This window comes from Hypomesus nipponensis, chromosome 3 (assembly GCF_054491055.1).
Source record: "Hypomesus nipponensis isolate SF chromosome 3, ASM5449105v1, whole genome shotgun sequence".
NCBI classification, from domain to species: domain Eukaryota; kingdom Metazoa; phylum Chordata; class Actinopteri; order Osmeriformes; family Osmeridae; genus Hypomesus; species Hypomesus nipponensis.
Genome location: NC_140363.1, coordinates 6,595,102 through 6,619,599, shown reverse-complemented (window position 1 = coordinate 6,619,599; position 24,498 = coordinate 6,595,102). Strand labels below are relative to the sequence as shown.

The 24,498-nt window shown below is 41.3% G+C and overlaps 1 protein-coding gene across 1 annotated transcript in view; it reads left to right on the top strand.

Moving 5' to 3' along the window:
• The first annotated feature begins 249 nt into the window (after positions 1-249).
• The window catches only part of pxdn (peroxidasin), a 43,800-nt gene continuing 19,551 nt past the window's right edge, over positions 250-24,498 (top strand). Inside the window, exons 1-9 of the mRNA XM_084674277.1 lie at positions 250-508; positions 10,708-10,779; positions 12,508-12,579; positions 15,338-15,409; positions 17,943-18,014; positions 19,521-19,592; positions 20,565-20,734; positions 23,374-23,491; positions 23,834-24,003. Coding sequence (XP_084530403.1) covers positions 324-508; positions 10,708-10,779; positions 12,508-12,579; positions 15,338-15,409; positions 17,943-18,014; positions 19,521-19,592; positions 20,565-20,734; positions 23,374-23,491; positions 23,834-24,003 — 1,003 coding nt within the window. The 5' untranslated portion in view covers positions 250-323. The remainder of the gene's footprint in view (positions 509-10,707; positions 10,780-12,507; positions 12,580-15,337; positions 15,410-17,942; positions 18,015-19,520; positions 19,593-20,564; positions 20,735-23,373; positions 23,492-23,833; positions 24,004-24,498) is intronic.

Sequence of the window (24,498 nt, the reverse complement as noted above, 5' to 3'; positions counted from 1 at the left end):
TTGCGTGCATACGGTCTTGTAAATGGGTCTATATGAATATGACAGACGAGGGAGACCTATGCCAAATTACGTAAATGTCCATAAACTTGTAACAAAGTAGCTTATCATTGTATTTGGCCAGTTAGCCTGTCATGTTTGAAAGGAAACTTTGATTGGTTTACTGCATTGTCGCACAGTTTGTAACACTGCCCTACTTCTTTCTCTGAGAAGGCGGGAGGTGGGACCCGGCCAGCCGAATTCCTCAGCTTTACAATAACTGAGTTGATGTAGTCGGTGAGAGGAGTAGCTGGCGGTGTGTTATCTACACGGCTGACTCCCTAGCAATGGCGATGTGGACTGGCCAGCTTTTCTCTCCGTTTCTTTATGCGTTATCTTTGTTTCTGGTCGCAAGTGGACCGCAGCGTGTCCTTTCTTGTCCAAGCCGTTGTCTATGTTTCCGAACCACAGTGAGATGTATGCATTTAAATCTCGAAACAGTACCTGCGGTCTCTCCTCAAACAACCATCCTGTAAGTAGCTTACTGTCTTTCTAATGGAAAAGTGCTTCTCTCTAGACACCGGGAACACAGTGTGAAATTCGAAAATGCAATAAGTAAGTCGTAGTCATGTAGGCTACTTATCTTTTGGTTTTGAAAACGGGCCATTGTAAGACGGCTATCTCATGTGGATTCAAAGTTATTTCTGTGCATCGTATCAGTCAACAAAGAAAAAAGAAAGCAAGAGCTATTCAAAGAGATGAGGATAATTGTTTATAATCAAGTGGGGATATGTGGATTATTTAGTTAATGTATACAGTTCATAACCTTTTTCATTTATTTACTTTTGAAATGCCAACTCTGATTCAGTGTCCTACAGTTCTTTTTTTCAATAGACTTACGGTACATTAATGGAAAGGATCACAAAGGCTTGACACCAGAGCTCCCTCAAAAACATGGAATGTTTCAGCAACCTACTGAAAGTCTAAGACACTTTTGACACGAGACCATTAAGCTGCAATCACAGCCCTGGTTACAGATCCGAAGTACGAGGTCTTTTTGCAAGCTTTTGGAACTAGCCATGGCATTGAGATGAGTCTAGTGGTTAATAGAGCTCTCTGTGTGGGAGCTTTGTGTGCTAAAGTGCAACAAGTTGACCTCTCTCTCTTGCAGACATGGTTCAGAGGATTGTTTTGAATTATGTAAACCTATGCTATGGCCAAATGTGCCTCATCCTTGCATCAATATTATTCCAGATATCTTGTAGATGACACATATCTGTCATTGCTGTTCAATTGTCAATGTCTTGTTTTCTGTCATTTGCTTAAGATGTTTATATCATATTAAATGTTTGGGGTTAATCTTTTCATCAAGACTCTATCATAGTTTCATGCAATATCTGTGGTACTGTAGTCTTCAGTTCTTTAATTGGAAAGAAGAGGGTCAATCACAACTTTAAATATAATTTTGGTTAATGCAACACACCTTGGCAATATCATTTTATTATATGTCATCCTGTCCTTCGACATGAAAAGAGGAACAGGGATCAATTATAACAATTTGAGATCCAGACCGTATGATTAGGTTTGACCCTCAGAGGAAATATTCTTTCATTTCAAGAGGAATGGCCCTTCTAAACTTTGTCTAAATCACAAGCTCTTCACTGTGGTCAAACAGTTTGCCCTCATGTTGCGGGTGGCTTAATTGCCTTCCCAACCAGCCTGCTAACAGCCTCTCCAAGCTCTGAAACAGTCCTGTTTCAGAAATATTTGCCCCCTTGTTTTTACTTGACCCATGTGATTTTTGCCTTTTTACTTTTTTCCACCCCCATAATACATCTGCGAAAATAAAGACGTTCATTCAGCCAGGCAGCAGGGCACAAAGGAGTGACTGAGCCAGTCTTAACGACACCACGAACAGCGTGCTCAGAATTAGCAGTGTGCACTGACATCTGCATGCAGCTTCCAACCTCCATAAGGTTCATACTTACCCAGTTACTGCCACAAGATCAGAGACAAGCTTTGCTATGGGAGTGTCAGCATTGTTTGGTTAAGGCTGCCCTCTCAATTTCTTCCTCCCTTGGATGCCTCCAAATCTATGGAGGAGGCAAGCATGCATCAATGTGTCTAGGTTTTTAACTCTCCCTGGTTTTTTAAGTGCCCGCAACCTGTCACCTTGCCTCTAGTTGGATCTTGTTGGGACATGAGTGCTGAATGCTCTGCTTCCCATTCTTTCTTTGTAAATTATGCACGTTGCTACCCCTTTATGGTGACGAGACACCTTTCAAGTGAATGCCTAAATGTTGGAGTTGTCTGCCTGGGATATGAGTTCTGTCTGCAGAGGCAGATAGCATTAAACCACATTACTCAACAGTTGGAGTGGAGTAAATGGAGTGGAGTAACACCTTTGAAGGAGTGTGAATGCTCAAGCCTGGCAGTGTGTTTAGGTGTGTGTCCTTTCATTACTACTAGTATTCTGGTATATACCTCGTACAACAGTTATGCACAGTTAATGACTGAATAAGTGTGGTGTGTGTGTGTGTGTGTGTGTGGATATCGGACTGGACAACATGGGTAGGCTTTAGGTCTGGGCTCAGGGTGGTTAATTAAGGTCGATTATTTATTTGCCTACAGACACGCTGTATTGGAGTTGCATTTTTCATTCTGACAAAGTACAAAGTACTGGTGTCTGACGAGGAAATTCCTCTTCAACACTGGAGTGTATGAGAGGCCAATATTTCATGAGAACCTTCCTTAATACTGTGGGAAGGTATGTTGCTTTTATTACAAAATGTGCTGGAAAGTATCTCACCCTTTGTCTTCCTTCCCATTTCATTCTCTGACCGTTTTCGGCTCCTTTTTAATTTCCTCATCTCCTGTCAGTTCTTTGTGTATGCAATATTTCAACCAACTTTGCTCTTTTTGAAGCCTTCTGTAAGTCGGGGTAGAATTGAGTTGGCTTGTCTTTAAAAACCGCAGGAACTCCAACTATTGTGGCCATTCCTTAAGTGGTGTGGGCTGAAAGACATTATTTTTTGATTTTTTTCCCCCCAGAGGTCAGCATATAGAAGAGGACACAAAAATGGGGAATCTCATGGGTCAGTGAGTTAGGTACCCACAAATTAAGCCCTACTAGAACTGCTAAATTCCAGGAGGTGGATACTCTACCTAGGAATTTTGGCAAATTCTGAGGAATTAATGGGGAATGTTTGGGATTGAAGAAAAATTAATGAGGAATAAACAATCATTTTTGGGCCATTTGGGGCAATCATTGGAGGATATACAGGAATTAAAAAAAAATGGAATTAGGGGTTAGGATAGGACTTTATGGATGCCTGTTAAATATTTGGACAATTTATTATTTTAGTATTGTTCATCTTAATTAGTACTCAATATAATTGGAATTTACCAGAATGCTAATGCTCACTGGATTAAATGCTGACTGGATTAAATGCTGAATGTGATGTAATAATTAACTGCTCCCATTGAAGCAAGGTTAACAGTCTTACACATATTACTATTACTGTAACTTAACTACTAATAATTCATAGTAGATGGGTTAATTGTCACAGTTCACCAGGATGGCCGAGTGGTTAAGTCGTTGGACGTAAATTCCAATGGGCATACGTCCTCGTGGGTTTGAACCCCACTCCTGGTAACACAGCACTGTTCTGTTTTTGAGGGCACCAAATGTAACACTTATCTGAACACTACTTCTCAAGGTGTTTGCAAAATGCATTTTTTTATGAGGTTGCATTTGAGATATAATGGTGTTTCCCAAAACATGCCACAGCCTCGCAAAGTAACTTTTCATAATGTATAATGAAACTGTAGTTCACTGTTGAGAAATTACCCCTACGAGATGTGTTTCTGTATATTGTTTTTAAAGACAAGCCAACTCAATTCTACCCCGACTTACAGAAGGCTTTAAAAAGAGCAAATTGGGTTGAAATATTGCCTACTCAAAGAACTGACAGGAGATGAGGAAAGGAAAAGGGAGAGCCGAAAACGGTCAGAGAATGAGATGGGAAGGAAGACAAAGGGTGAGATACTTTCCAGCACATTTTGTAATAAAAGCAACATACCTTCCCACAGTATTAAGGAAGGTTCTCATGAAATATTGGCCTCTCATACACTCCAGTGTTGATGAGGAATTTCCTCGTCAGACAAAAACAAACAAAAAATCCCATAAAAATGTAATCCTACTAATGCCAACATTGGATGAACTATAACTGGCCCAGAGGGTTAAAATTGCTCATATGTATTTATTGTCCCTGGGTTAAAGATTCAGACATTGGATTGGCTCAAAGTCAGTAGTAAACTGAGTAGAGTTCAGAACACCTCTCTTATTTGTCTTCACACTTGGATAAAAGGTGAATGAAAGCCTTTCCACCAAATGACTACGCAGACGCAATGCACCTGGGCGTGGGTTGTTATTCATACTGCTTTGTCAAAGAAACATGGAAGCCATATTTTTTTAGGCCCATCCTTGCACCCGACATTTGTGTTTCAGGGGTTTTCTCTTAGGGCTTTCTGTTCAAGGCATAATAGTACATTACTTCACGTTTATGTAACAACCCCCGTTTGGGATTTCCAAAAATGGAGAAATTATTACTTTCACATTGTCAGCTCTATTTGCCTTCAGCACTGTGGAATCCTTTGGGCCTGCATGGCTCACACAGCTGTTAAAGCCAGCTGACTCTTCATTGTTAACCAAGTCTCTGTGTTCTCCTGTTTTAAGCTTAAGGACATGAGAAGGATTGTCATTGACTTTTGAAGTCGTGGAGGATTAGAAAACCATCACGATGTGAAGGGCTGACACGTTTGTATCTTACTGTTGGGTGTGCATGAGAGCATGTCGCTTGTTACTTATTCTGTGGTATTTGGTGTGCGTTATCACACGGTCTGGAGCACCAGGGGGAAATGTGTTTAAAGTTGGGTTGAGTTAACCCTTATTGTAAACAAATGGATGATGCCATAGCAACTGGTAGTATTCCTGTTGTAAATGTGCATGCTCATTAAGTGACTTGCAATGGCTTGGTTAAGTCCCTTTATGTAATGTCTCTATTCAGAAAGGCTGTATTCATGATGCTCAGATTCACTTTAGCCAGCTTGGCTTCCTAAAAGCTAAAAGCTAGAAGTTATATGGGGATTTGATGCTGGTCATTCAAGATTAGAACAGACTGCTCCTTGACTCCAACCGTCAGAATACTGTCAGAGGTACGTAATTCTCAACGTTATGCTGTACTTTTTGCATGCACTTTTGCATTGGAAGACACTTTGGACAAAAGCTAAATTAATCAAATGAAAATGTAAATTCCACCACAGGGGATTAGAAAAGAGAAGCACTACAAGAACCATTTCACTGTGGGTTAAGTGGAGCGTGGCTTTCTCAAAAAAGTGGAAGCATATTGATTCATTGAGGGTTGGGGCTAGGAAGACAAGTCAGAAGCAGGACAGGGATCTACCCTCTAACATTTCCTTCATTTGTGGTCTGATTTACGAGTCTTCCACTCTTAGCCCTTTCCTACCGAGGTCAACGCCGTTACCTAATAATGGTTGATCATCATTCTCTCTTTATTCCTGTTTGTTTCTTCTCTTCTTTTCTCTTTTTTTCTTCCTTGTGATATGAGCCTACAGCTTCACTGGGCTCCACTGACCTGGTCTGGGTGAGGAAGTCAGGGAGGGAAAGAGGACTTCCATTGTGTGGAATTTGCTGCAGTCAGGCTTTGTGAGGCATTCAGTCTGCGGCATTATGGAATGCAAAGCCAGAAATCCCCAAAGCTTTGCTCATTGCACAGGGAGATTGGGCAGCAGATAGCTCTTGAAGGAAACCCTCAATGCCCCTCTTTTTCTGTTGGTGTCCCATTAAGGATACCCATCCTATGAGCGGCATTTTCTCTAATCTGTAACGTAACAATATTTTAGAGCTGTCCTGTGTCCCAGGAATGTCAAATATATGTGTCTTCTTTCTCTTGAGGAAAGACCGAAGTGTTTACTCGCACACAGTTTTGTCGTTGTATCCTGTCAAGACAACCTTTTAAATACAATATATAATCTTAGTGATATGATAAGATCAGTACATCAATTATTTGACTTTGATGCATCTGGCCAGCCACTTTTAACTGGGAGACTGTAAAATAAAAACATACTTTTCATTTAGTTTGCGTCTTCTAGTCTGAAAACCAGTCCTTGAAAAATATCCAGCCTGTTTAGGTTATTATGGGCACTTCTTTCTCCTCCTTCCAACTTCTTCAGTCTCCTTGGGACTTTGAAAGGCTCCCAGCATGAACCAGCAATCCCCTGACAAGAACCAATTGTTTCCGACAAGAAACAAAAGGAATTCTCCTTGGCTTTTTGCACAAGATGCATATTGCCAGAAGTAAGCCCTAGTCGGCCATGTTTGGAGATCAAGATGTGCTGTTTCTTCCTCCAGGAAACAGAGCAGCCATGTTCTTGTTTAACTAAGAATGACTCACGCACGCAGAGAGTCCTTGGCGAGCCCACTCGGGCATATGTCACACGGCCAAATAATCCTGTGACTGTGGAAAGGGGAGGGATCCAGGGAGGGGGCTCCACACATGGCAGTCAGATGCTAACTAGAGCTAGAAATGTCCCAGATCAACTTTCATAGACTCTCATTCCATAGAAGGTTCTCCAGAAACTAAACTTAAATAAGCACTTCAATTCAAGTTGAAAAACGGTATTGCAGCAGGCAAAACCTTAAGTTGTTGTTTGCTAATCACAGTTGGTGAAGTTATCAGGCTTGACACTCTTATCGGCCTAGCCGTTTGTTCAGTGGAATTTCCCCTGTGAAATTGTAATGGCTGTACAGGCAGCCAACCAATGAGAACCCAGACAAGAGTTGCATCCTGTTTCCAAAGGGTTGTCATGGACATTGTACTGTTTCACCCCTTGTGTGTATTTACCTCCTCTCCAAGAGCATGTTGACTGGATCTGCACATGTGGCAAAGTAATGCATGACCTCACAAGATGTTCTAGAAGTCTGACTCAACCCACCCTGGCTTCAGACGTCTTAGGGTGGTCTTGCTTGTAAGATTCTTAGGGGTATTTGGAGCAAAAATTCAGGCCTAACTGAGTTTGGAATTAAGAAATACAATTAACATTTAATTTATTTACAATACGTCTACAGCCTTAACGGGTGAACTGTAAAGCATAGGCCATTTTCGTCCTAAAGGGCTGTGTTCAATTTTATTTGTACATAAATGTGTTTCCAGAGATGGTTGTGGGTACGGGTATGGGTATTAGTACGTGCAAATCAGTTTCTTGCAGTTTCTGGCATTTCAATCAGACAGACAGACTAAATGCTTTCCAGTTGGCCACCAAAGTCCTCATATCAGACTAATACACTTACTGACTTCACATAATCCCTATACCACAACAGCTCTAGATCAAGAGTGTAGCTCCAGACAGCAGACTTTACGAGCATAAAAGATAGATTTACTGTATTTTGCAACCTTTTAATCAGTAGTTGAACTTGACCCCACCTTTTGCAAATTAAGTGCTATGGGGTTACAGTACATCTTAAGATCTAATTCTGAATGAGTGGTTGGATAGAAAAGCTACAGTAACTTCTCAGGTATTATTGCCAGCCACTGTTGACATTGGTCTTGGTGGTATTTGAATTAATGCGATACTTTGTATAATCCTGCTCCATGATTGTTTTGAGTCACTGACCCAAAAATCTGTTTATGACGTGCTGTCATCAAAACAGACTGACTTAAGCCAATGGACTATCGATGAGCCTAGTCCAAATTAACATCAATAGGCATTGATTTGGCTGCCCTGAAACCTGAAAAACCTTCTTTCAGTGAATGGTGTTTTTGCAGTGGAATTGTACGGCACACTCAAAATAAATGAAATAGCAAACAGTATGGATGTATATTGGAGCTTGGCCATAATTGTTCTCTCACGTTCTCGCTCCTGGGATTCTCCTTCTCTGGCAAGAAGATACTCAGGAGCTGCAGCTGATTCTGGAAACGGATACTCCTGGGGCATAGTAGTCATTCACACCTGATACTATACTTAATACCATGTATTTTGCTGAAGGGGAAAAGCTGTTTGGTCCATTTGAGGCAGGGGGTAGTCAAGGGATCTTGTTTTTATCTGTCGCCTTTGGCGGACTGCACTATTGAATGTGAAGACTTTTTTACATCCATTGTGGGACTATTATTGCATTACAGATACCAGCAACAATGTGCACAGTAACAGGAAACCCAGTAACCCTTAATGTTCCTTCAAGCGTTCACACACCTCCAGAGTATGTGAACGCTTCTGTGTATGAAGAGTTTAAGATGTGATTTTGTGTGTTTTTCCTGCACTGCAGTCAATAAGGTATCTGGGACCTTTATAGAATGCCTTCCCCTTTCTTAAACACTAGATGACAGAATTCTGTTGGTCTTTGCTGTAAGTGTTTGAGACGAATAGAGACAGTAGAAGAATGTTGCAAAATAGATTTTTTAGGCAGTCTAACTTTTCAGTCTACATTTATCAATTTTTTGGGTGTCATTTATAGTGACACTAAAACACCCACAAACACAGACGTCCTCAGCAGTTTTCTATTTGAACTACTTGTACTGTTGGCACCTCTGTATGTGAGCTAGCTTGTACCTTAACACCATCCTCGTTCTTCCTCTCATCATTCCGCTGAGCCTAGAGGCAAGCCCGTCAACCCTCGTTTCAGCATGCCCTGGCAATACACTCCGCTCTAACCCTGCAGCCTCCAGACACTTATCCTCTGCCTAGCAGTCTCCTGCCACCTGTGGAATCTATTTAACTCATCATGTTAGCTATGTTTAGGAACAGTAAAGTTATAGACTCGCTAATGCAAAAGCCAAGCAGGGTTATACCTTTTTATTTTAGTCTTCCCTCTCCTTTTTTTCTTTCTTTCTTTCTCTCTGTATTTATCTCACCCTCTTCTGTTTCTATTATATAACTTACAGTTTAATATGATGGTGTGTTAGATAGAAGAGCAATTTGTTTTTGCATACTCATTGATGGGGGCTTCCCACACTAGCCATAGCACACAGCCACCTCTGTAGCCTCTTATAGGAAGTATATGAAAAGTTTGGCCATATAATTGGATACACATGCATAGGCTTTTATGGAGCGAGTGACCATAAATATTTAACTTGCTATGAAATCAGGTCACTTTGTTATTTGGCCCAGGTTTGCATAGAAACACGAGAAAGTGAATAATCCAGCAATGTATGTTTTTTATGATTTGGCCTCATTGCGTATTGTGCATGTGGTAACTAGGTAACATGGATACAAAGCTAACTAACAAAGTTGTGAATTTGAACCACAAGGGTCATGTTCCTAAGAAAGTTCAAAGAGGAGGAAGGAAAGACAAAAAACGGATGAAGGCAGAACATATACTGAATCTGTTCTGGCCACTCACACATTGTATTCATGTACCATATTTCGTCAATTAAACGCTTCAACATTTATTGAACTTGGACATGTTTTTGTGGTGCAGGGCGGCGTTACGATGGCAGTATTTATTTAATTAGTAAGTAAGAACAACACAGGGATAATGCAAAGCTGTTTATTTATTAGTAGGTAGGCTACATCTCTGGGGTCACATAACAGTGTAAGTATGCAAGTAATTGTGCTGTCAACTATATATGTTAACAGCCAGCAAAGCATATCACTCGCAAACATAAAGTTAGATCAATGAGGGGATGTTACTAATTCATGTCTGCAAGGACACTGATGAGGATGCTGACGAGGATACTGATAGTGATGTAGAAATGTATATTTAGTGACAGTTTTGTACCTTGGTACTATACCTATGTGTAGTAGCCAAAAAATAAAATGGAATTATGGTAAATAAAAATAAGATGTTGCACCGTTTATCCGAGGGTGGGGTTCAAACAAGGAAATACTCTACTTCTGTTTCAGTTATCCAATCAGTAAAACGTCAAGTGGGATCATTTTTGGACTGCAGAAAGGCTGGTGCGAGATACAATAGGTTCTTAGTTCTTATGTATCTTCTCTTCTCTCTGGAGGAAGGAATCCTTGCTCCTCCCAAGGTTTCCTCCATTTTTGTTTTCTTGGGAGTTTTTCCTTGTGGGTTTTAGGTCGGTATAGGTGGAGTTCTATGGGCATCTGTGAACCCCTCTGTGATATTGCTTGTAAATAAGTTAAATTGATCATAAACAGCAGATGGCTGAGCGGTTAGGGAAGATTGCCGGTTCGATTCCCAGCCATGCCAATTGACGTTGTGTCCACTTGTGTCCACTTCACCCTAATTGCCTCGGGGAACGTCCCTGTACTTACTGTAAGTCGCTCTGGATAAGAGCGTCTGATAAATGACTAAAATGTAAGCAAAGAGTTTCATGTCATGTGTCCCATATTGCTATGTGGTCTCAGTAATACAATGGTTCACAGAAGGTGGCACTAAAATCATTAACAGTCATGACTAGCTTCCTAATTGTTGACTTTAGGGTAAATGTTAAGGAAATAAACCCCCCATGACTAAAGTTTGATAAATGGTGCTCTTGTGAAACGAGTAATGCAAGATATCATCCCTCATAATTACCTCAAGTATTTCCTTGTTATGTCATTTATTTTCACATGTGGGCAAGTTTTGCTGTTCCAGACTGATTCATTCCTTAATGATTCTCAAACTGAAATGTTTTTGTTGAGGATTCATCTGTAACAGTTTCAGAGTTAATCATTGTATTTCACTCACATATATTTCTTTCACAGTGACCTGAGGTTCAACAAAATCAAGGACTTACAACCTGGCTCCTTCAGACGGTTGCAGAACCTTAACACACTGTAAGTCAGACATATGGTCACTGACTGTTCTCCAAATTTAAAATATGTCTTTATAGATTCTAGACAGCTCATTGTCCCAGTTCAACTTAATACATAGGGGTTTGGCTCTTAGTTTTGTATTCAGTTTTGGTTTTTAAGTTATCCTGAAAGTCAATAGTTTTGGAACCAATGCTGGTCTATTTCTCAGGTTTTCCTAGGAAATTCTTGCTACAGTGCACGTGCAGGGGCACATTTTTGCTCTTCTCTGTGCTATGGTTTCACACATGTAGGTCAGCTCATAATCTGAGAGGAATTTATTTTTCCCCTTCATTCCTAAGCCATCCATCATCACGTGTCAGCTCTCCTCAGAGACAGACATGCTGCATCACTAAATTGATAAGGTCGGCATGTCTCAAAGCATGTCTTTGCACATGTATGTGAAACCTGGTGAGGTGAAAGGAAAAAATAATATGTGTACCCATTGTAAAAAATTAAGAACAAAAATACAGTAGTGTGGACGACAATTTTCCTCTGGGACGAAGCATGTCTTTGGTCTTATCAGACAGCCAGTAGGCTGTTTGTGACTGTCTGTGGTTTAATCTTTCACACAGACAATGACAACAATGACATTCCAAAGCCTTATGGTCTTTTAAACAACGGAGTGAACTCCAATATTAGTGTCTCAAACTAAAATAGATGTCTAGCTTTCCCTATCCAGTCTGACAAACTGCTTAGCTGTAACCTTTAAAGCAAACATTAAACATGCCCAAGTGGATGGTGTTCCTCCTCTTACTTTTTCAGAAGGTTACCGGATTGATTCCCAGCTGTATCAAATGATGTTGTGTCCTTGGGCAAGGCACTTCGCCCTACTTGCCTCAGGGGGAATGTCCCTGTACTTACTGTAAGTCGCTCTGGATAAGAGCGTCTGCTAAATGTAAATGTAAATGTGTACTTTTTAGAAACCCAGATCTCAAAATCAAAACTATTGGGTTAGTGAAGTGTTCAACTGAAATCAATTGGTTGAATATTGACTAACCAAGCAGGGACAACACCATCCAAGAGTTGTGGCTACTCAAAGGCCAAAGAAGTTTGAACACAATACACATCGGTAACACTTTAGATGAGCTCACCAAATTCATAATTTATTAACCAATTTGTTACCTATTAGTTAACGGTTTGTTCAACATTAGTTATTTATTGTTTGTACAAAATGTATCATTAGTAAAGTATTTGTTCACACAGTTAGGGTTAGTGTTCGGGTTTAGGGCTAGGGTTTAGGTTTAGGGTTTAAGTTTTGGTTAGGGTTTAGCTTTACTAATGCTTTACTAATGATACATTTTGTATGAACAACAATTAACTAATGGTGAACGAACCATTAACTAATAAGTAACAAATTGGTTAATAAATTATGAATTTGGTGAGCTCATCTAAAGTGTTACCTACACATCTTATCCCATGATGCTGTGAGCCATCAGAAATGCTGAACAAATTGTGCCACAGTGTGGGAATGGAAACAGATGCTCTGAGTAAGGCTGTGCCAAACATCAAAACTTTCTTAAAAGTTTCTATTGTCGACTAGCATTGTGTCTTTAGTGTCTATAGTGCTCTCTAGACTTTCTCTAGCTTTGGGTGAATTTCATTTTGCCATAACACTATATCTTCAATACTGGTTTGTATAGGTATAGAGATTTGGAGGTACAATACCACATTTAGAGACTTTTACTAATGCTTGTTTTCATTACCCAACAGCCTCCTTAACAATAATCACATCAGAAGGATCCCTAGAGGTGCCTTTGAAGACCTGGAAAACCTCAAATATCTGTAAGTTGGCCGTTAAGTTAAGGTTGTCGTCTGCTATTAAAATAATATGATTGCCATTTCAACCAGATGGTTGATGGTGGAGTTTTAGTGCTAATTCAGCTAATAATACAAAGTCAGTTCAATTATGTCTGACTATACTGCTAGAAAAATCACTTTCTGGGTTTGGCAATGGCTGAAACTGGATGTTGCTAGACTTCATTCTAACAGTTTTACAGTGGTAAAGGTAAAAAGTTTATCTTTACAGATTGTCTAATCCTCTGTATTTGTCTGTCTGAGCAAGGTGACTCAAATGATCTGTAGAGAACAGAGGTAGACATGAGGATAGTGTACCATAGCCTGGGGCTGGCTATGGCATAGTTCCTTTCTTTGTTCGTCATCCCACTGTAAACAACCGGCCATCAATTGTGGTGGGAGCAAAACATACATGTCTGAAACGTCTGCTCTCTGGGCTCCATCTCGTCTTCCTCCGTAGGAACCCACCCACAAATTCTCCATCATTAACTTTATCACTGGACCAAAGAAGCAGGCCCCCAGTAAAATGACCTTATCTTAAAGGCATTATCACATGGTTGAACCGTCTTTCAGTCTTGATAAACTTATGGGTTTGTTGCTGAAGGATGGACTGTTTTGTATGATCATTAAGATAGTACTGTAGTATATCATGTCTATCCTACAGGACTCTTGTGTGTTCTGTTGTGTATTTAAGTTCCTCAACGCCAAAAGGACATTTGGTCTCGCATTTTTCAGGTCTTGTCGACACGACCTACAATATCTGGCATAGAAAGATCCCATGACATAATCCATCGCTGTTTAGACTTAGCAAACATCTCAGACAAGTCATGATTTTGACACTGTCTTGTCAATTACAGTATAGGCTTCACTTGGGAGAAACGTTTGGGCAAAGAGAGGATATGTCAATCTCTCTTGCACACGCACACAAACCACACCGCACACACACATTCTATCCCGACTGCATGTTGTAATTGGGAGCATGGGTGACTCCCACGTCTGTTCAGGGACTATCTTAATTAAAAGGCCCCACTCTTTTTTAAAGCAGAGTTAATCTGAGGACACCACCACTGCCTCAGCCCTTGTGATCACAGACATACCGCCATCCCCCCTACACACACACAGTCACACAGTCACACATCCCCCATCCCCTGCCTTCTGATCCCAGTATACCATGGCCCAAGGCGTTGTCCCCTCTCAAAACCCCTCTTCAGACCCCATTAAAGCCCACTCTTTGAGCTATTTCATGTACTGTCTGTAAAGCCAGGTGGAAGTCTTTACTGCCCCCCTTAAAGAGGTCATTTTGCGGTCATAAGGTCCAGTTATGAGAAAGGTGTTAATTCTGTCTATCTAAAGTAAGCACTGTGTTCTTATCTAGATTCACTTGCTTTTATGTGGCTGAATATCATTGGATAGTCATTTTAATTTGTCGTGAAATTACTGTTTATGAGACTTCTTACTGTAAATACTATGTATATTTTCAATTTCTTTCTATTTATTAAAATGTCTTTCAGTTGTAGTTTGTTGAAACTGGGTTATGGGCCGGCATTAAAGCTGATTGCACAGTTGGAAGATTTCATTGTATCGTAAAGGTCAAGGTTGGTTTGGGTTCAAGAATGTTAGTATAGTTGTGGAGTAAAACCTTTCACTCTCCTATACTCTTCATGTGAACATTGAGAGGGAAATTAGCAGTCAGTTTAGTTCTCACTGTTGGACCATGTAGGAGGCCACTTGGGGAATTTCAGGTTATTGAAGCAGAGCCCTTCAGTCCTCTTCCCCTTGAGAGTCGACCCCATGGCTTCCGAATCCCTTTTCTCACGCAGGATGTTGCATTCACAGATGTCAACACACAGCACTTATAGATGCACACACACACATACACAGTACCATATGACTCATCTATCTGGTGTGCTCTTTTTTACAATTAGCCTCAAAGCCTCTACAAGTCAACTTACGTTGAAACTTATCGGGGTCATATAGTGGAATTTTAACTGACACTTTAATTTTCACAAATAATCAGTTCATATTTAGGCTCTATTAGATTACATCAGCTTTTCTACATATTTCTATGATTGAAGTTAACAAGAAAGTTATGTTTTGTGAGAGCTGTATAAAGTATAACTAGATTATAAAGCAGATTTCCCTTGAGCATCGTTTGAAAGATGTTTCGATCACAGTTAATGGCAGCGTGTCAGTCAGTGAGGATGTGAAAGAGAGTTCAATGCATTCTTTGGTCTTCAGCAACAACTTATCTGCTCATCACCCAGAGTGAAATACGATAGCCCAACACACATGATTTCATTGAGAGCTTGTTGACAAAAAAGCGAGTGGAGGGAGATGTTTATTTTCTATACATCCACAGAGGGTCCATCAATGTCTCTCATTAAGTTCACGAAGAGAACAAAGACAGATGGAAGGAATTATAGCCATGAGCCATTATTTTTTTAGGAGGCATAACACAAAACTAGTTTTGAATAAGAGTTTGGGGCTATGTTGTGCATATTGTGTCTCAGTTCTTATGACCTATTTTGATGAGAAAATGACATGCCATGCCGTGTGAGGTAAATAAACTTTTGTGTCCAAAATATAATACCTTACATTGATTCTGTCATTGACATTTTTCATGATTTTACGGGAATATATTATATCAGCTACTGAATTCAGGCATTCTTTCTCCGTGACCACCGGAGGAGAAGTTGATCTCCTGTGTTTGTGTTATACTAATAATACTGATTATTTCTCCTTTCAGCTATTTGTACAAGAATGAAATCCAATCAATTGACAGACAAGCATTTAAGGGACTTGTCTCTCTAGAACAACTGTAAGTTACCAACCTTTTCCTCGTCCTCCTCTCCCTCCTCTTCTTCCCCCCACAAGAACAAGAAACATGTCCACTCTTAATTAAGAGACACAGTTTAAGTGTTAGTCGAGTAAGGCCTGCATAGACACTTCATAAATCACTATGAAAGAAGTAGTGAAGAGTAAAGGGTGGCATGTTATGGTGTCATGTGTGATGTGTCAAACCCTCTTACTATCAAATTGGCTTAGAAATGATCCTTGAATGGTCTATGTGTGCCTTACAATGTCTTCATGATTACTACATCAGTCTTAATGGTTATCTCTCAGTTAGACTGGGACCATGCCCTTCTTTGACACACACACACGCAAAAACACAAACACGCACACACAAGCTCCTATACCCCCTTTCACGTCAGCATCATGCATGTTGTGTGCACCCACTGTTGTGTGTTGCGCAGACCCCCCTGAACCCCCAGCCCTGCATGAGCAGCATGTCTTAGTGACAGATATGCACCAATCCCCTCGCCCCCAGCTAAGCCCTGATCTTCACTTTGCCCCAATGGAAGTCATATTTCACTTCATGCCTCATCTTTTGGTCTCATGTAATGCTGTAGCTACAGCTTTTGTCGTGCAGCATGGCTGAACTGTGCCTTTGAAGGGACACCTTCCTTTATGCTTGAATGTCGTTTGTGAGTCGTCTGTCCTGTGCATCGCAATAAGTGCCGCTAGTTTGTATTGCGTAGGAACTCTGTGCCCATTTATAAGTATTGGCAGTTTTTTGTCCACAGAATTATGTATTTTCCTGTTTACTACTACTAGCTATGAGATACAGTTTCAACATAATAACTGCTTGATAAAGTTTTGTATAAATGTGCATGATTGTGCATTTAAACCCATTTCGCCTAAACTTTTTTTCCCCAAAATTATTTTAGATCGTTGTGTATTACATATGTTCCTTTTGATCAAAGAATAAATATATATGGCATACATTCATATGTAAACATTTAAGACACCTATTCATATTATTTGGAGGTCTGAAAGCCATCTGGCCCGTTAGGTTTCCATTGTGCAATGACTTCTGTCTTGGGAATCTCTACTCCTTCCATAAAAGCTTAGCTCACTATGATGTAACAGCAGTTGTCCTGACATTAGATACAGCTCTTGTGCAAGAACTGTTAAACCCAATTAAATTGTCCTATATCAACCCATTATGGTTTTAACCAAACCAATATGGTCTGCCATGAAGTTTCCCCATCAACAAATTAAGAATTCACCATGTAGTAAATATATGTATTCTCATATTCTTAAAGGACTGCTTTATATAAATAAAATCCAACCAAATCAAAGTCTAAGACACTTTGCCTTGCAGCTGTTCAGAGTTTAAATTGAAATTAAATATTTTATATGCGGGTAACAAGTTCTGTGCCAGGGTTCACTTTATTGGGCTATTTACCAATGTGTTACCTTAAACCCACAACCAATAAGAAAAAAGGAAGTTTTTTGTCTGGCTGCCAATTTGATGTCACTCAATATCTTCTGGCAAAATGTTTGGCAAGTGGCATCTTGGCAAATGTATTTCTAGTCTCACGTAAAACTTGGCCAGATACTCACTTAGTGCTAGAGAACATATATTTGGATTTAAAAATAAGACTTGGGTAGACATCTTTCCTTTTGAAAGAACCTTTTAATTTGAAATAGTCATTACATTTAGTTTTCCATTTGGTCATAAATTCTTCCCCCTCTCTCTCTTGTTGGTCTGCCTTCTACCTCTCTTTCTCAGTATATTTTTTTCTCATTTTCCTTGGCAGTAAACGTGGCTGCCTACAGTAACATTTGTTCCGGTGATATCCTCTTATCTTTTTGCGTTTAATGCCTTGAAGAAAATATTCATAACCTGTCTTGTTTTGGAAACAAGTTTAATTGGATGTCACAAGGCGCAGATAGTGAAGACAGTTGCTTACAAATGGCACCTATTTGTAAATTGATATTTTGTTTCATGTCAGGGCACAAGACCATATCGTAGACAGGCTGTGCCTACTTTTCTCACTCAAGTGGCTACATTTGTTTTGGCTTGCTTTTGACTGTTGCTTTGTCTGTTTAAACAAAACTGTACCTTACAGTGACTGTGTCATTGGATTTCATTTTCTAACCTTTATTTATTGCTTTAACTTCAATGTTATACTTTGACAGCTCACTGGTACTTGAACATAAATCATGTTAGCATTCCATTATTCATCTGTGCATTTTTGCCAATGGGCTTAGCTTTGGACCATATGCTTTTACCTTGTATGAGATATTCTGTCTGTTAAGAATGCCTGAACTTCAGATTCCTTTACGCTTGATTTATGGCATGATTTATTCCCTGTTAAAGATTTGCTAATGTTCCATAGGCTGAATCATATAATCGTATATATTTTTAAGGACTTCGGAAGCACATCATTTTCTTCATCATCGCAGCAAAAGAAAACAACAAAGTTATTTACTGAGGCTTGTAGATTTGGATGATTACCCTAATCAATTCTACTGTGCTGTGTCAATGCTGTTCTCTTTTCCAGGTACCTGCATTTCAACAACATAGAGTCCTTAGAGCCTGAATCCTTCACCCATCTACCAAAGCTTGAACGCCTGTAAGTTCACAGACTGATGAATTTAGACAAAACACCTGCTTCATAAAATTTATAGTAATTTGTTATTTTATTGACCTGAAACACTTGATCTGGCATAGTTCATTTCAGAGGACACAGAACTCCCTGTTTCCTACAGACAAATTCTATGAACCATGCTTAAAAGCAGTGAGAGAATGATGTTCTTGTAATGGAATTGACTGTCCCCTGACCAATAGACCCTTAATGTGTTTACCACAATGTTGGGCAGACCTTCAAATGACCTTCCAATGCTCAGAAAAGCTTATGATATTAGGACAGGGACCGTTGTTTTCTGTCCATCTTGGGTAAATATTAACCAGATTGGTATGAGGACAGCTCAAACTTTGTCCTGTTGGCAATTGTGTTGTGTCTGTAACTTTGGCTTTCCCTGGGCATTGCAGTTCTCTTGTCTTAAGGTTGCTTGAGCGCTTTAGGAGAATTCCTTAGGAATTTTGTAGAAACATTTTTTAATTTCCACCTTGACCCATTGCCAATACTTTTCCTCACAAAAAGTGGTTTTAAAAATACCCATCAGTACTATTTGTGATTTCCCCTGGGGTTAAACCTGTCTGTCACTGCACTTAGCCCAGAGGACAGATTGTTTCTTCAATCACACTCAGCACTCCAGATGTAAGGGTGTCAAATGCATGTTATTATAAGTTTGTTAAAGGGAGGTTTCCATAACAACAGAGCAGCATGCCATGGAAACCTCTGCTTATCAAACTTCTCATAACAAGGAAGGATTAGATGGGCTCAGAATGAGCCTGGAAAATATATCAAGAACTCCCTATGAGATTTTTATTTATATATATATATATGTATCTTAATACAAGCTGTTTTCATCTAAATAATTGAAAGTTTTCTTCATTTTTTGCGGTCATTAAGCAAACACTAAGATTGTAGGCAGCCAAGTCTGGTTTACAAATTATAATCTTTATCACTAATAAAATATTACAAAATGTTTTATACTAGGATTTGCTCTAGATACATGAAGCATAATTATCTGCTCTGTACTGCTGATCTGTACTGCTGCTCTGTACTGCTGTATCTGCAGTAAATTCTGTACACATTATTTTAATGTAAAATGAAACTTGGCATGGATGGTTCATTCCATATCTATCTCATTAAACCCAAATCATATGTTTATTTCTAAATACATGCATTTAACTCGTATAAAATGTTTTCATTAAGAATACACTTTTATTCAAAGCTACGTATGTACTCGGGAGATTTGACCCTGGAATCTGTTGATGAGCAGGCAAATGTTCTTCCAATGAGCTATCTACTTAGGAATGTTCCACACTGTTATAGTACATACTGATAGTATTCAGATCTCATGAACCTGCTTCTCTTCTTCAGCAGACAGTGTGTTTACAGTAATAGGGAATGTTTATTGATTGTGGTCAGTAAACAGTGAATGCTTAAAATTCTCTCTCCATCTATCTATCTATCTATCTATCTCTCCATCGCTCTTTCCTCCAACCACAGGTTTTTGCACAACAACAGAATAACCCATCTTGTTTTGGGAACGTTCTCCCATCTGCAGTCCATGAAAAGACTGTAAGTACAGTGTTGATCCTAACATTTTATTACAGCATACCCAACACTGAAAAACACAAATATGTACACCATGGAGAAGGGGGCATTATGAATGTGTGTGTGTGTGTGAGATGGAAGGTCTTGCTGAAGTTAAATAACTACTACAAGACAGGAGACTGGGGCACAGCCTTTCTGTCCGTCTGACAAAAAGTAAATCACAATCATTAGTTTGGGCCCTCCCCTTTTACTTTCCTCATATTTCATTCAAAGACAGCAGCGTCCAGGCTGTCTTAAGATCTACTGCTAGGACACAGTATCTACAATAAGCTGGACAAGATTATCAATAGTAATTAATGTTGAATGAAAAGGGATAATAATAGTCTGGATTTCAACTGATTTGTTGTGTTTGTTGAAGAACCAATAATGGGCACATACAGTACACAATTCTCCCAAAGCAGGTCTCAGTTCATATTAGAAATACATTAGGAGTCACAAGTTCAGATCCATGAAGTCTGAATTTCAACAAACCGGTGACTTATGCACTGCTAAATGCACCCCCCTAACCCCTCTTCTCCCAGTGGAGTTGACTGATCGTCTCCATTGCCAGGTGTGCTGCTCTGGATGTAGAGTGGGAGTGTGTGTTGTCCTGATGTTTAGACTGAGTCAGGTCTACTTAAGTCTACATTGGGGAAGTTGCCAGAAGTCTTCCATCTCCGTGACACCATTGCTAGCTCCCCAGTGTAATGTAAGATCTTGGATAACCTGGGAATATTGAATTGTGTTGCAATTGACTATCGTCTGATCTGTATAACAGCTGTGTTGACTGTGATGTATAAAGTGAAATATGCGATGACAAGTGAGCTCACACATTTCGCAAGACGGCAGGCGCACAACACACACAAAACGACAGCTCACATGAGACACATTCTCACTGGTCCTCTCTCTTTCCCTTGTCTTACTTCTCGGTGTGTGTGTGTGTGTGTGTGTGAACAGGCGTCTGGACTCTAACACACTGAACTGTGACTGTGAGCTGCTGTGGCTGGCTGACCTGCTGAAACAGTACGCTGAGTCAGGCAATGCCCAGGCCGCCGCCACCTGTGACTACCCCAGCAGACTGCAGGGACGATCTGTGGCCACGCTCACCGCTGAGGAGCTCAACTGTGGTACGCCGACACTTCAACTCAGTTCACTAACTCGGACTCCAAACCTTCAAACTCCCACAAAGCCACACCCCCACCACCACCTCAGTTTGGATCCAGTGTTAGCAGTTTTATCGACCAATAACGCGACAGACACCAACACACACACTCATACCCACTGCCAGTGTGTTCCACCGGCTGTGCCCCGGCAGCTGACCCCATAGCTGGGTAACATGTCGGCATCTTCTCCATAAAACGACCCAGGGACCCTGGAAGGGTGGCTCAAGAGAGTGAGCGATGAACAGGAGTGTGCTGTTGAGGTGTGGGAATCTGATGGCAAGAACAGGGCGTTTGGGACGCCGGGGTGGCTTTCAAGGGGCAGCGCACAACGATAGATTAAGTGTCTGTCTCCCTTATTGGCTAGGACTATGAAGCTCGGGTGGACGGCAAGCATGGATTATCCCTCAGCCATTATGCAAGCCGAAGTTCCGTGGTCCTCAAAGCTAAGCATTCCTTCCCAGTTGTTTTCTCGATCATGTAAATGCAAAAAACATGGGTCCCATTCACTTTCCCAGCTCCACCTCTGTGGATGCCATCACCGGGAAGTTCAGGCCATCGGGTGGAGCACTTTGTGTGAACCTTGGCAACACAGGCTTTGGGAGCGCCTTTGACAGTCTTGACTCCATCGTAACCCTCCACCTCAGCACGTCTGCATTTGCAGGCACAGGAAAATAGAAGCATGTCTGCTTTACTGCGTGGCGGAACCCTATCACTCCCCTCCGTCTCCTTTCCGCTTTTTTCTTTCCCCCCTTTGGCCTGTAAGTTGGGGGAAGGGGGTGAGGGAGGACAATGTTTAGCAGGCCGCGCAGCTGTCAAAACACACTGACCCCTTCCTCGATGAAGTGCCACCTCCCTGCCTCTCCACTCTGGCAACCCAGAAGCAGCCTTTCCCTCTCTTATGGAAAGTCCTTATGGAGAAGCCCGGTCCAGGGTTGCCATGTTTGGAGTCAAGTCAGACCAATGGTAGTGTGCCTGTGTTAATGTGGTGGCACGATGGTGGTGATTGTGAGCAAGGTCCTTGTACAGAAACCTCCAATACTTATAAGATCCAACGCCTCACTATCGATCCACTGGCTACCTCCATGTCTCCACTGTCTTCAGAATCTGAATCAGAAAATGTTTTAATTGCCAAGTAGTTTACACAACAAGGAGTTTACTTTGGTATTCCTTGTATATATACAAGGAATGTACTTCCATGTTTGTATTCACCGAGCAACTCCCTCCAGTGCAGAACAGTGACGGATGTTGATCTAGATTGATCTAGATTCTGATTGGTCTGTTTAGACTGAGATTGCATTGCAAAAAAATCTGACCTGTATCTGATTTAGGACCACACATGAAAATGGCCCAAATTAGAATTGAAAAGATCAGATTCCTTGTAATTTGTGCGGTTCACACTGTTATCAAAGAAACTGACCTGAGATCTCATATGAACAAAATGTTTGATTCGGGCCACTTGCTTGGTGTGATGGTAGCCTATAGGGTAGAGAGGGCATATCTACGTTTTTTTTTTCTGAATATCATGGTTTGTTTGTGAGAGGAGAAAGAGAAAACAATCATGTGAAGCAAATTCTCACTGGGGCCCTTATTCAATTTTCCTGCCACATGAAGACATATGTGTGTTGGCGCACGCACATACCCAGGAGTACTTGACCTATGATGGTCCAGAGTGATTTCTGCCTCTGCTCGTGGCAGAAAGGTCAGCTCCTTCTCTGACACAGAGGCCTACAGCTCTCTCCCACTGACACTCTTAGTGCAAGCAGGGGAGCTGCTTTACACTTGAAGTAGAACAACAGTTTCCTCCATTGAGATTGATGTAGTCTGGAGTACCCTTCTGTTCTAACTGGGAAACCCCCCCACGATTGGCCTCTCTTGTGCGTGCTGTGTGGGTGAGTGTGTTTGAGTGTGTATGGGGTCAGTCTGGAGGGACTAGTGCTTCTCCATATGTCATCATTCTGCCTCTAGTTTTATTTGAGGGTCCCCGAGGAGAGGCGCGGAGCATGACGCACATGCTTGTGGTGGCGTTGAACCTCCTTTGCCGGCCTTCGCGCTGCACTCTGCGTACTTGAGGTTGTTTTGTTGTGATGTCACTGGGGTATCCGTATCACTGGTCAAACGTTCTGTTTTAGTTGTTGTTTTGTTCTTTCCTAGTATTTCCTAGTTTGAAGAGGGAAAGGATGACAAATGTTATGACCAAGTGTAATGAAATGTTATGACCAAATGGATGTTTTCAGCCTCCCTAGATAGCCTATGGACTGTTTGTGAGACCAGGTTGTGAGAGGGAGTATGTGTGTGTGTGTGTGTGTGTTGGGCGGGATGCCCTTACATTATTGACCTGTCAAGACAGCCAATCCTTTGGGTTTTATGAGAAAGAGAAGCCTAGGGTGGTCTCCTGCCAGTCTGGGATCTGACACACACACACACACACACACACAGACACACACACTCCCGTTCCACGCAATCTGTATTTAACATACAAACATGTGCTCCCTTCTCCTCCTCCTCCTCCTTCTCTACCCCCTTGACCCCTTTCCTCTCCTAATCTACCTGCCTCCTTCTGTCCATCTTACTGTCTTCAACCTCCTCTCCCCCCTCTTCATCAGAGGTGCCCAGAATCACAACAGAACCCCAAGACGTAGACGTGACCTCAGGGAACACTGTGTACTTTACCTGCAGGGCCGAGGGGAACCCCAAACCTCAGATCATCTGGCTCAGGAACAAGTAAGACACCCCTCCCTTCCCTCTACCCTCTCTGAAACTCCTTCGCCCACGGATAACTGGTGCCATGTTTTGTCAGAGTCCTTAAAAGTCTGTGCAGTGCAAAATAATAGTAGTAACAGTAGCTATTCTGAAGCACTTCCTGCTCTTACTGTAATATCGTAAACAATGTTTCGTTTCAGTCACGCTAAACCGAGCAAATTCCACCAACTCCGTCATCACCGTAATGTTTTCTGTAGATGGCGATGTCTAAAGTCAGACGCCCTGCCCACATGGACAAAACGATTTTGATGACTGTGACCCATTCGGATCTAACGTGACCCCCCCCCCCCCCCCCGCCTCCAGCAATGCTCTGAACATGCGCGACGACTCTCGTCTGAACCTGCTGGAGGACGGCACCCTGATGATCCAGGACACCAGGGAGACGGACCAGGGCGTGTACCAGTGCATGGCCAAGAACGTGGCCGGGGAGGTGAAGACCTCGCAGGTCACCCTGCGCTACTTCGGAGCCCCCTGTAAGTAGCCGGGACCCTTTAACACCAGGGAACCGGGATCTGAGAAAAGACGCAGTCACTTGACAAAATGCTCGGGCGTTTGAAGTGTCTACTCCCACGCCACCGGAGCAGTCGTGTATGTGCTACTTCTGTGAGGCAAATGCATCTCAATTACTTTCCAATACTTCCTTGTAATTGATATATGATAGAAGAGATACATATAAGAGTCACACGTCTGCTCCTGGTGTAATTGAATAGTTGTTCGACAAAATACTTTTCCACCTCAGACTTTTCAAGTGTACTCCAAATGAGTACACGCTTTGTGTAAGTGTACTGCCCATGATTACACATTCAGGTGGGCTCCAGAGAAGGAAAAAAGCTCCAAATCTCAAAGCTCTAAGCAATTCAACAGGTGCACTGTACCCTTCCTGGTCATTCCAAAGCAATGGTGTACAAATAGGGTCTGAATTTCCATATGTGTAGGCCATTCCATTGTCCTCGGTGTTTGAAGCAGCA